This window comes from Dipodomys spectabilis, unplaced genomic scaffold (genome assembly GCF_019054845.1).
Source record: "Dipodomys spectabilis isolate Male_0828 unplaced genomic scaffold, ASM1905484v1 ptg000210l, whole genome shotgun sequence".
In the NCBI taxonomy this organism is placed as follows: domain Eukaryota; kingdom Metazoa; phylum Chordata; class Mammalia; order Rodentia; family Heteromyidae; genus Dipodomys; species Dipodomys spectabilis.
Window position 1 is genome coordinate 2392972 of NW_024870887.1, and position 13764 is coordinate 2406735.

General features: G+C 40.0%; 1 protein-coding gene across 2 annotated transcripts in view; it reads right to left on the bottom strand.

The window, feature by feature from the left end:
• The window catches only part of Asxl2 (ASXL transcriptional regulator 2), an 87606-nt gene that overhangs the window by 56329 nt on the left and 17513 nt on the right, over positions 1-13764 (bottom strand). For both annotated transcript variants that reach the window (XR_006150161.1, XM_042696655.1), the window contains exons 2-4: positions 11746-11828; positions 8938-8940; positions 2952-3060 (exon numbers count right to left, since the gene is read on the bottom strand). Coding sequence is in view for 1 of the 2 variants with exons in the window: in XM_042696655.1 (XP_042552589.1) it covers positions 2952-3060; positions 8938-8940; positions 11746-11828 (195 nt within the window). In the remaining variant the exon portion in view is untranslated. The remainder of the gene's footprint in view (positions 1-2951; positions 3061-8937; positions 8941-11745; positions 11829-13764) is intronic.

Below are 13764 nucleotides of genomic sequence, written 5' to 3' on the forward strand. Positions count from 1 at the left end.
GATATTGATCAAAATGTATCATATACATAAATTGGAGTACTGAATTGAAAACCTTCTGTAAAACTAGTTCAATATAATTTTCAAATAAATTTGAAAGGAAATTATACACGAGGCTCCTGCTTTAGTTCTCTGAATCTCTCTCCAGACTTACAGCTTGCAGGGACTGATATTGAAGTCATGTATGACAACAGGTTGACAGACAAAAAGAAAGTAGAGACACCAAGGAAGAGCTGATGACATCGCTGGAATACCTAGCTCAACTGGTTAGTTACAGCTAGTAAGTCTCTATCTATCTTGCTCAAGCACATTTGAGTCAGTTTTCTTGTAAAAGGATATTGATAAGTGAAGATCCTTTCCCAGTGTAGGAGTAATTATGTGAATCAGCTTTTGATTGGTTTGGGAGTAAAGTCAGGATTCATTTTCTTGTTCTGATACTATCTGACAAATAGTCAAGAAAATTCAATCATTCCAACTTTTATTGTGATTATTACATACATTTCATAAATTTCATAGTCTTGTGAAATAGGGATACCTAAAGTCATAAACCCATTCTAACCTTCATGGGGCAAATTGTCTTTATTGTGGTCTATAAAGTTTGTGATTTCTATGAGCTTTGGCAATACAGCTACTTCTTCCACATCGGTGATATGTACATTTCTTTTCTTTTGCTTAGTGTGGTCAGCAGCAGGGGTCAGATGAGTGGAGGTCCTTTGTTTCTCGAGTCTTGTTTATTTTGTCGTAGCTTCTTACGTTCTGGATTTAACATTCACATATCAGGGAGACCATGTGCCGTTTGTCTCTGCTCTTGGCTTACCTCATTCAACCTTGATTTTTTCTAGTTCCATCCATTTCCCTGTGAATGCCATTATTTTGTCCTTTCTAATGGCTGCATAATATTCCATTTTTTTGGATCCATTCATTTGCAGTGGCACATCTGGGTTGTTTCCATATCTTGGCTATTGTGAACAGTGCTGCAATGAACATGGAGGTGCCTGTATCCTTGTATTCTGGTTCCTGTTGTTCAGGATAGATGCCTAGGAATAGTATGGCTGGGTCATAGGGGAGGTCTATATTTTGCTTTCTGAGGTACCTCCAGACTGAATTCCAGAGTAGTTGTATTAGTGTACATTCCCACCAGCAGTGCAATAGGGTTCCTCTTTCTCCGCATCTTCTCCAGCATTTGTTGTTGGCTGAATTTAGGATGTGGGTCATTCTGACTGGGGTAAGGCGGTATCTCAGGATTGTTTTTATTTGCATTGTTTTGTTTGCACCATCCCTTTACAAACAGGGATGGTGAACATTTCCTCATGTGTTTCTTTGCCATTTGTATCTCTTCTTCTGAGAATTCTCTCTTTAGTTCCCTTGCCCATTTAGTAATTAGTTTGTTTGGGAGGGATTAGTTTCTTGAGTTCCCTATATATAGTGGATATTCGGCCCTTGTCTGATATATTGCTGGTGAATATTTTTTCCCAATTAGTTTGGCTGTCCTTCTAGTTTGGTTGCTATGTCTTTAGCTGTGCAGAAACTTTTTTTTTTTTTTTTTGGGGGGGGGGTCTGGTCATGGGGCCTGAACTCTGGGCCTGGGCGCTGTCCCTCAGCTCTTCAGCTCAAGGCTAGCGCTCTACCACTTGAGCCATAGTGCCATAGTGCCACTTCCGGCTTTTTTCTTTTTGCTTATGTGGTGCTGAGGAATCAAATCCAGGGCCTCAGGCATGCAAGGCAAGCGCTCTACTACTGAGCCACCTTCCCAGCCCTGCAGAAACTTTTTAAGGTATTCCCATTTGTTGAGACTCTCCAATTTGTTGTGACCCTGGGACTCTGTTCAGGAAGTTCCTGCCTGTGTGTGTAAATTCAAGTGTCCCTCCTATTCTGTCTTCCCAATTTTAATTTTAATAATAGTAACAACTACAACCATGGGTTTTAGTAGAGAATTCTCTGTGCTGGTCCTGAGGCTTGAACTCAGAGCCTCGGTGCTGTTCTTGAGGCACAGCTCCACTTTTGGCTTTTTGGTGGTTAATCAGAGTTAAAAGTGTCATGGACTTTCCTGCCTGGCTGGCTTTAAATTGCAATCCTCAGAACTCGAACTCCTGAGTAGCTAGTATTACAGGCATGAGCCATAGGTGCCTAGCTGAGACTTTTTTTCTTCCCTGATACCAAAGCTCCCTTGCTAAGCTAGCTAGTTCACAGCTACCACTCTATCTGTTAGACCAGACCACCAACTTGTTTTTTTTTTTTTCTGGTTAACTGGAGATGGGCCTCAGACTTTTCTGCCAGAGGTGACTTCAAAATGTATTATCTTGAGGAAGAAGCAAGAACCACCAGTACTTTGCCATGTGATATTCTTTAAGAGAGTCACTGAAAGTTAAGTTTATTCTGTCTTTTTAAGACAAAATTATCATAGAGAACAAAGTTACTTACAGATTGGCCAAGAGGTCATTAAAGGTTAGTTCCTATAAGGACAGGAAGCTAATAAAGCTTGTGCTTAGCACCTACAAGACCTTAAGTCCAAACCCCAACACACACATTATTTATGTATTTGTTTTAAACACTTAGTAATGTTTAAACTTCAGGGCTGAAAATATTACATTTTCCTAAAAATAAGTTAAAAAACGGCCGGACACCGGTGGCTCACACCTGTAATCCTAGCTACTCAGGAGGCTGAGATCTGAGGATCACAGTTCAAAGCCAGCCTGGGTAGGAAAGTCTGTGAGAGTCTTATCTCCAATAAAACAACTCAGAAGACTGGAAGTGGAGCTGTGGCTCAAGAGGTAGAGCGCTCACCTTGAGCTGAAGAGCTGAGGGACAGTGCCCTGGGCCAGAGTTCAAACTCCACGACAGACCAAAAAAAAAACAAAAAAAGTTCAAAAACTTATTTTCTCTATGACTCAAGTATTATATGTTGTCACTTACTGTTTTTCTTTTTAAAATAGTTCCCCAACAAAAGTATTTACCTTCAAAGTATATACTCCCATTCTACCTGGAACTTTATAGAAGATGCCTTCTTCACCTCGGGAGTTGGTATGTAGCATAGCATTCAGGCAGGCAAGAGGGGAAGTCCCACTGCAAAACAACAAAATGAACAGATTAGTTTCTGTCTGAATACTCTATAAAATGTTGACTTAACTTTTTATAAACTGATCAATACTCCTTTACTTAAACATGCTTCATAAATTATGAAAGGCCTATCAATCTTAAAAAGAAGCTGCCATGGAAAAAATGGAGCATACACACACATTCTGGTAGCTTATGCCTGTAATCCCAGCAATTTAGAAGACTGAGATCTGAGGACTGCAGTTTGAAGCCAGCTGGCTAGCAAAGTCCATGAGACTCTTACCTCCAATTGACCACCAAAAAAAAAAAAGTGGCAGCCTGGCGCTGGTGGCTCACGCCTGTAATCCTAGCTACTCAGGAGGCTGAGATCTGAGGATCGTGGTTCAAAGCCAGCCCGGGCAGGAGAGACCGAGAGACTCCTATCTCCAATAAACCACCAGAAAACCGGAAGTGGGGCTGTAGCTCAAGTGGTAGAGCGTTCGCCTTGAGCTGAAGAGTTGAGGGACAGCTCCCAGGCCCAGAGTTCAAGCTCCACCGCAGACCAAAAAAAAAAAAAAAGTGGCAGGGCTGGGAAGGTGGCTCAGTGGTAGAGTGCTTGCCTTGCAAGCCGGAGGCCCTGGGTTCGATTCCTCAGCACCACATAAGCAAAAAGAAAAAAGCCAGAAGTGGCGCTGTGGCTTGAGTGGTAGAGTGCTAGCCTTGAGCTGAAGAGCTGAGGGACAGCGCCCAGGCCCAGAGTTCAGGCCCCACGACCGGACCCAAAAAAAAAAAAAAAAAATAAGTGGCTATGTTTAAATGGTAGAGCACAAGCCTTAAACAAAACAGCTAAGGAACAGCACCCAGGCTCTGAGTTCAAGCCCCATACTAGCCAAAAAGAAAAGAAAAAAAGAGTCAATCCTCAGGGCTCTCACCTATTATCCTAGCTACTTAGGAGGCTGAAACCTAAGTATGACAGTTCAAAGGCATCCAAGGCAGGAGACTGTCATCTCCAATTAAATACCAAAAAGCTAGAAATGGTACTGTAGCTCAAGTGGCAGAGTGCTGTCCTTAAGTACACAAGTTCAGGGACAGCACCCAGACCCTGAGTTTAAGACCCATGACCAGCACACATACCTACACACAAGACAGACCAACAAACAGAAAGATTCCTTTAACCCCACTGGTATCTAACTTGTGAGCCCAGAAAACACAGAGACATCACAAATTTATTCTTCAAGCTTTCTGATTTATCTAGTACAAACTCTGAAAATTTTAAAAGAGAACATACAGAATCAATATCTCCTTTTATATATATATTTTTTTTTTGGATCCGGTTGTGGGGCCTGAACTCTGGGCCTGGGCACTGTCCCTCAGCTCTTCAGCTCAAGGCTAGGGCTCTACCACTTGAGCCACAGCGCCACTTCCGGCTTTTTTCTTATGTGGTGCTGAGGAATCGAACCCAGGGCCTCAGGCATGCAAGGCAAGCGCTCTACCACTGAGCCACCTTCCCAGCCCTCTCCTTTTATATTATAGGATCAAACTAAATCTGATCTATAAAACCTAACATAGGCATGGTTTCTTGTACTATTTTAAATACTTAATGCTTTAAAGGGTATTAAATAGGCTTCTAAATGTTTATTTGCATGTAAAATCTTAAGATAATTATTTTGAAATTTTAAGTATATAGTATACATCTACAAAAAAGTATATATTCCAGCAAGGTAAAGTGAAACATGACTATAATCTCAGCACCTGAGAAGCTAAAGCAGAAGGATAATGTTTAAGATGAGCCCAGGCTACACAGTTAGAACCCTGCCTTAAAATGCAAAACACAGCCAGGAGCTGGTGGCTTATGCCTGTAATCCTAGCTACACAGGAGGCTGAGATTTGAGGACTGTGGTTGGAATCAGCCTCAGCAGGATAGTCCTTGAGACTCTTATCTCCAATAAACTACTCCAAAAAGCAGAAAAGGCTGGGAATGTAGCTTACTAGTAGAGTGCTTGCCTTGCATGTATGAAGTTCTGGGTTCGATTCCTCAGTACCACATAAAACAAAAAAAGCCAGAAGTGGCACTATAGCTCAAATAGTACAGTGCTAAACCTTGAACAACAGAGACAGAGTCCAGGCTTTGAATTCAAGCCCCAAGGCAAAAAATAAATAAATAAATAAATAAAGCCAGAAGTGGCAATGTAGCTCAAGTGGTAGAGCATTCTCCTTGAGCTCAGGGACAGTGCCCAAACCCACAGTTCAAGTCCTATTACAAGCAAAAAAAAAAAAAAAGCAAGGGCTGGGAAAGTGGCTCAGTGGTAGAGCACATGCCTGAGGCCTTGGGTTCGATTCCTGAGCACCACATAAGCAGGAAAAAAAAAAAAACCCGGAAGCGGCGCTGTGGCTCAAGTGGTAGAGCGCTAGCCTTGCGCTGAAGAGAGGACAGCTCCCAGGCCCAGAGTTCAGGTCCCACAACCGGACCCAAAAATAAAAAAAAAAAGCAAAACACACACGCATATGCACAAAGCTAACATCATTTCCAATTATAAGTAGAACATATAAAGCAAAACATGCCAGGTGCTGGTGGCTCATGCCTATAATCCTAATTACTCAGGAGGATGAGATCTAAGGATCTCAGTTCAAAGCTAGTCAGGGCAGGCAAGTCTGTGAGACTCTTATCTCCAATTAATCACCTGAAAAACTGGAAGCAGTGTTGTAGCTCAAAGTAGGTAGGAGAGTACTAGCCTAGTGAAAGAGCTCAGGGACAGCTCCCAAGACCTCAGTTCAAGCCCCATGATCCAAAACAAAACAAAAAAAGCAGGAGCTTGGAATTGGCTTAGTGGTAGAGTGCTTGCCTAGCATGCATGAAGCCCTGGGTTCGATTCTTCAGTACCACATAAACAGAAAAAGCTGGATGTGGCACCATGGCTCAATTGGTAGAGCGCTAGCCTTGAGCAAAAAGGAGCTCAGAGACAGAGCCCAGGCTTTGAGTTCAAGCCTCAAGACAAAAAAAAAAAAAAAAAAAAAAAGGCAACATGTGTGTGTGCACACACATACACACACATACACACACAAAAGTTCACATCATTTCCACTATAAGCAGATTTGCATTTTCCTTTTGATTTTTTACCAAATCAAAAAAAAATTCTTGCAAGAAAAACTACTAGAAAACATTCTTGGTTTGGCCTTGCATTAAGCACATGGCATTGATGTTTACCTATGAGGTTACTGGTTAACACATTAAGAAAAAGAAGAGAACTGCAAACTAAATGTATTCTAAAAAATGAGTCATTATTATTTGTGATAGAAAGTATATTATAAAATACTAATAAGTAGACTAACATAAAACTGAACACTCTATTTACCTCAGATCACTAGCCTTTAATTTTTATGTAACAGAGATCATTTAAAAAAATAAATAAATCAAGAAGCTGAGCACTGGTGACTCATGCCTGTAATCCTACCTCCTCAGGAGACTGAGATCTGACACACACACACACAGAGCGCCATGAGTCTCTTATCGCCAATCAAGTACACACACACACACACACACACACACACACACACACACACACACACACACACACACACACACACACACACACACACACACACACACACACACACACACACACACACACACACACACACACACACACACACACACACACACACAGCGCCAGAAGTGGAGTGAGCTGTGGCTCAAGTGGTAGCCTGTTAGCCTTGAGCAAAAAAGCTCTGGGACAGTGCCCAGGCCCTGAGTTCAAGACCTGGCACAAAAAAAAAAAATAAAAATCAAGAAATTAAAGAAGAACAGTACTAAAACCCAAACCCAGAAAACAAAAGTAGAGCAAGATGTTGGATTAGAAGCATCTGTCATTTTTACTCCACACATGAGAATCTGGTGATTCTGAAGAGACAGAAGAGATTCTGATAATCAGAATCACATGACAGGGAGCAAAAAACTGCAAAGAAATCCAGAAGAAAAGCAGCAGAGTTCTAATCAGGTCCATAGATAACCAAATGGGAAGGGGAAATTAAAACTGCCATTATAAGATCAAACAGTCCTGCCAACATTATTAACCACTCTTAACTGCAGGAAAAGTCCACATATTCAGCAAGCCTTAATCACAGAACAGGGATTTGTGAGACAATTAGTAATGATTTTTTTTTAAAAATTTTTTTAAAGGGCATTCTGGGCTGGGAAGGTGGCTCAGCAGTAGAGTGCTTGCCTTGCATGCATGAGGCAGGCCCTGGGTTTAATTCCTCAGCACCACATAAGCAGAAAAAGCTGGAAATGGTGCTGTGGCTCAAATGGTAGAGTGCTAGCCTTGAGCTGAAGAGCCCAGGCCCAGAGTTCAGGCCCAGGGACCAACCAAAAAAACAAACAAACAAACAAAAAAAGGTGTTCTAGCCAGTGGCTCATGCCTATAATCCTAGCTACTCAGAAGGCTTTGATCTGAGAATCCAGGTTTAATCCAACCAGGCAGGAAAAGTCTGTGAGACTCCTATCTCCAATTAACCTCAGAAAAGGCCTGAAGTGAAGCTATGGCTCAAGTGATAAAGCACTAGCCTTGAGCATAAAAAAAAACAACTCAGGGACAGCACCCAGGCCCAGAGTTCAAGCCCTATAACCGACCAAAAAAAAAAAACCCCTCAAGGACAGCACCCAGGCCCTGAGTTCTGGCTCCAAGACTGGCACACAAAAACATAAAAAAGTAATGTGTAGTGCTAAATCCAAAAACCATGTGGCGATACCTGTTACATTATCCAGCCATTCCACTCCTAGTTTTTTGTTTTCCCATCTCCATCTCTCCCCCCACTCAAAGGTAGATAGATATCTGTTACAAATACCTATATGAACCTATTATAATAGTCATAGGAGTTTAAATAATAGGGTTATTTTATAACACTATGCTAACATAGTAAAGAATCCAGACTAGGGCTGGGAATGTGGCTTAGTGGTAGAGTGCTTGCCTAGCATGCATGAAGCATTCCTCAGTACCACATAAACAGAAAAGGCTGGAAGTGATGCTTTGGCTCAAGTGGTAGAGTGCTTGAGCAAAAGAAGCTCAGGGACAGTGCCTAGGCCCTGAGTTCAAGCCCCAGGACCAGCAAAAAGAAAAAGAAAAAGAAAAAAAAAATCCAGACTATAGCTGGGAGTTAGCTGCTCACATCCTAGCTACTCAGAAGGCTGACATCTAAAGATCAAGGTTCAAAGCCAGTCCAGGCAAGGAAAGCCCGTGAGACTCTTTATCTCCAATTAGCCACCAGGAAACTGGAAGTGGTGCTGTGGCTCAAAGTGGTAGAGTGCTAACCTTGAGCAAAAGAGCTCAAGGACAACACCCAGATACAAAGGTTTAAGCTCCACAATCAATAACAACAACAACAACAACAAAAAAAAACAGACTATAAATTTTAGCCTGTTCTGACTTGGGTTTAAGTATCATTCCCATACAGGATTTATTGATATCTTCTCTAAATCACCAGAGGATAAATATACATTTTTAATTTTATACTATATGAGTAAAAGTAAAAACACATTGCCAATCTCTGGGATATTTTCATTTTTTATCTGAAAAAATAGTTAAATATTCCAATGCTAGTAAGAGACATGATGATTTTAATAAAACTTAGTTTAGTTTCTAAAATTATTGTCACAAGTCATGATTGAAACTGCAAGAACTAAAAAAAATAAATAAAATGTACCTAATAGTATCATTATTAGTTTTCAGACTAATTGTTTAGTTTTTATTAAGTAAAAACTATATATTCAAGGCTAAATTCAATTAAGTTTGTAAAATTTTAAACTGTATAAACCTAAACTTATTAAGCAAATATACAGTATAATACATGATACAAAAAATTAAACTAATAAAACAAGTATATATTTCTTTGGAATAAAGTAATATTTCTTACCTTCTGGAGTTGGAATGCACCCAAAGAAAACCAAAGGAGGGAAAAAAAGAGTTTTAATTTTTCTTTACAAAACAACAGTTAGACCTAAAAACCCTCTCCCAGAAATATTCACAATCCCTCAAATTAACATTAAACCCCATTTTGCTCATAAAACCATTCATTTTAAATTTTACATGCAGTCCAAAATTTCACTATCCAAAAATGAACAATAAATTTAGCCAAAATGTTTAAACTACTCCAGAAAATGGGTTCAGTATCTTATTTATGTGGCAGAATAGAACTACTGCAGCAAAGTACAGCTATTACTATAAGAATGCAATGAATAGTTCACATCCTTTGATAATCTTCACATGCACTTTGGTTTCAAGGAACTACCAAAAAGTCATCATCTGTAGACTTGATGTTTGATTAGCTTCTCTTTGATTTATAATGGAATTCACTGTGCATTTGAACAATAATACATTTTTCTGTCAATAATCAAGTGTTTTATTTCTGTTTTTTCTCAACATAAACCCTTTCTGACATTCCTACTTGGTTGGGGGTTTGAGAGGAAACAACCAGTAACTAAAACATAGGCTTAACCACCAGCAGCATTTTCCTTAACAGTCAAGTCATTTACCTTAGATAAATAGAATATCAACTTAATAAAAACTGGATTTCATGTTTCACCTGGGCTCTTTCTAATGAAATGATTTCAAGATAATTCAGCTTGACAAGTCACCAAAAGATCTGCAGGAATAATGATTTGGGCTGGAAAGAAATGAGAATATTGACTATTTACTTAGCTATATTTGTGTCTTCCTGCTGCCACCACTGGAGTTTGAACTTAGGGCCTTGCCTTGTCCCTTAGCTTTATTTCTCAAGGCTGGTATACTAACACTTGAGCCACAACTGCACTTTCAGCTTTTGGTGGTTATTAGAGATGAGTCTCATAAATTTTCTTGCTCAGGCTGGCTTCAAACCATGTCCCTCAGGCTCCTGAGTAGCTAGGACTACAGGCCTATGCCACCCAGGCATGGTGGCTATAAATGCTTTTGCTTAACAAAAGATAGGAGAAAAATAGGTGTTATGATTAGTCTTTGATAACAAGCTAGGTAAAACATATACAGTAACTTTAAATACCATGTGAGATTACTTTGTTCCTAATACATGTATCAGTACTAATCACACATGACGAGGCACCCCAAAAGAAATAATATTTTGATCTGTTTATTGAGCTAAAGGTGTGCCAATTGGTAGCTAGTGGTAGAGTCGCTCAAGTGGCCAGTCTGCCAAAGCGTCAATCTTTTTATTGAATATAGTATTTGCTGTACTCAACATACCAACTCTAAGGAGGCTTAGGGTTTTGACTGGGATAAAAAACTGAAATATCAGGCAAACTTACTAAAATTCAATTTTAGCTCAGCAAAACAGCAATACATAAAGATCTGTTTTATTAACCATTTAGTTTTTGAAAGTGTACTAAGGAGGAAGACTAACAGGTCTTGGTACCAGTGGCTCACTCCTGTAATCCTAGCTACTCAGAAAGCTGAGATCTAAGGATCCTGTTTCAAAGCTGGCAAGGGCAGGAAGGTTCCCAAAACTCTTATCTTCAATTAAACACCAGAAAACCAGAAGTGGAGCTGTGGCTCAAAGCAGTAGAGTACTAGTCTTCAGCAAAAAGAACTCAGGAACAGTGCCAAGGCACTGAGTTCAAGCCTCAATACCAGTACAGAAGGAAAAAAAAAAAATCACAATTCAAGTAAATTGTTTCAATTTTACTACCCAACTGCTGCTTTGGGAAAGGGGGTTACATCTCTTTATTTGTTGTTATTTGTTATAGCCCAGACTGACTAACATATGATCTTCCTGCTCCACCCGGATTTAAGTCATATGCCACCACAATGGAAGTGGTAATCCTAGCTACTCAGAAGATTGAGACCTGAGGATTGTGGGTTCAAATCAGTACAAGCAGGAAAATTTGTGAGAATATTATCTCCAAATAACTCCAAAAAGTCAAAAGTGAAGCTGACACAAGTTGCAGAGTGCTAGCTAGCTTTGAGCAAAAAGCTAAGAGAGAGTGAGTAGGCCCTGAATTCCAAGGCTTAGTACCAACACAAAGCTCAGAGAGTACTAAGTTTAGAGAGACAAATGACACATGTGGAAGTTAGATCTAAAATATAACATGGACATAGCTGGGTACTGGTGGCTCACACCTGTAATCCTAGCTACTCAGGAGGCTGAGATGTGAGGATTGAGGTTCAAAGCCAGCCTAGGGAAGAAAGTCCAGGAGACTCCTGTCTCCAATTAACCACTGGAAAACTGGAAATGGTGCTGTGGCTCAAAGTGATAGAATACTAGCCTTGAGGTGAAGAGCTGAGGGACAGTGTCCAAGCCCAGAGTTCAAGCCCCATGACTGATCTCCCCCCCAAAAAATATATATATATACACACACACAAAAAAAAAAATAACTGGACTTGATTAACCTATACAGAAGTGGAGGTATGGTGCAAGTGTCTGGACGCTAGCCTTGAGCTCTTAAGAGCTCAGGAACAGTGTCCAGGGCCTAATTACAAGCCTACTATTGGCACACATGAGGAAAAAAGTCTTGAAGTGATAGTCTTAAAGATGCTCCAGGCAGTCCTAAAAATTAAAGTGCATGGGCTTGCAGAGAGCTATGTCTAACTTCTGACTTAACATAGATCTGATTGGTGAATAAATAAGAAGTTAGCAAACTGCATTACTAATAATCTTTAGGACTAAAGTATAGTATTATATACTACCAAATACTCTATTACAATTACTACTAATGATATTTAAATAACTCACCTGATTTCTTTTAGTCCTTCTCGCTGGATAACCTGAAGAATTTCTTTATGACTCATGGGTGTATTGGGGTATTTTTCTAAGACCTGAGAAATAAGTACATAATAATGAATTATTTATTTCAATTTTCTCTTTATACATATATTTAATATATAATGTATGTTATACATAATTGCATTGTATTTATTAGGTCTTATTATATCCAAACCATGTATATCCAGAAACTCTTCACATTATATTCCTCAATAAAAACATAAGTCAAATTCTGAAGCAAAAATGGGACAATAAGGCTAAAGTTAACTCAAATATTAATGATAGGAAATTGGTTACTTTCTGCCTCAACTTGTACTAAGACATCTATTTTATGGTTAGAGAAGACACTGATCAGGATGCATTGTACTCATAATCTGACTTTTGAAATTGTAACCTCTTTGTACAACTATTCAATAAATTTTTAAATGTTAGTTTAATCACTTAAAAAGCAGGGAGAAGGATTAAAAGGTGGGTATACATGTAGGCCCCAGTGTGCCAGTAGCTCACACCTGTAATCCTAGCTGTTCAGGAGGTTGAGACCTGAGGACTGTGCTTTCAAGCCAGTATAAGCAGGAAAATTTGTGAGAATCTTATCTCTAAACAACTACCAAAAGTCAAAAGTAAAGCTGTGACTCAAGTGACACAGTGCTAGCCTTGAGCAAAAAGCTAAGGAAGAGTGACCAGGCCCTGAATTTCAAGCCTCAGTACCAACACACAACTCAGAGAGTACCAAGCTCAGAGAGACAAATTACACATGTTTTTTCTAATATGTGGAAATTATGTCTAAAATATAATTGGACATGATAACACGCAGGACTCAGCATTTGCACACAGTCAAACTAAAGGAGGATACCTCAGGGGAGGAACAAAAAGGTGTAACTCTAAACATTAAAATATTATTTACTGAGCCAGGCCCTAGTGGCTCACGCCTGTAATCCTAGCTTCTCAGGGTGCTGAGATCTGAGAATTGCGGTTCAAAACCAGTCCTGATTAAGAAATCTGAATGTTATAAACTCCTCTTAGTTCAAGGGGAAGGGGGGGAGGTGGAGCTCTCCAAACCTAATTTTCCCCAAATTATTTATTTATGCATGCATGCATGCTGGTACTGGGGTTTGAACTCAAGGCTGGTGCTCAACCACTAGGGCTCAGCTCTACTTTTTTTTTTTTTTTTGTCAGTCCTGGGGCTTGAAGTCAAAGCCTGGGCACTGTCCCTAAGCTTCTTTTTGTTCAAGGCTAGCACTCTACCACTTGAGCTACAGCACCACTTCTGACCTTTTCTGTTTATGTGGTACTTAGAAATCGAGCCCAGGGCTTCATGCATGCAAGGAAAGCACTCTACCACTAAGCCACCTTCCCAACTCTACTTTACATGAAGCATAATTTTTATTAATACTTGCTGTGGAGTCATACATCCCATGATGTCTAAGGTAGAGTTGCATTCTTTTTTTTTTTTTTTTGGTCAGTTGTGGGGCTTGAACTCAGCGTATGGGTGCTGTCACTGAGCTCTTTGCTCAAGGCTAGCACTCTACCACTTTGGGCCACAGCTCCACTTCAAGTTTTCTGGTGGTTACTTGGAGATAAACGTCTCATGGACTTTCCTGCCCAGGCTGGCTTTGAACCTTAACCCTCAGATGTCAGCTTCTTGAGTAAATAAGATTATAAGCATGATCCACCAGTGCCTGGCTTAGATTTGCATCCTTACTAACTTACTGTTCAATATTCTTGTGTGAAAAAGATCTATGGCATCCTCCATTCTTATCTACAAGGTGGGACCAACGCCAGGAAAATATGAAACAAAAGAGCGACAAGCATTCACTTGGCCACAGTAACTGGCCACGTGATGTGCAAGACTCACTTAGAAATGAAAAGACTGAAGCCAAGGAAGAAGTGGCAGAATAAAAGGTTTGTTGTTGGGGTTTTTTGTTTGTTTGTTTTTGTTTTTTTTGGGGGGGGGGGGAGGTCAGTCGTGGGGCTTGAACTCTGGGCTTG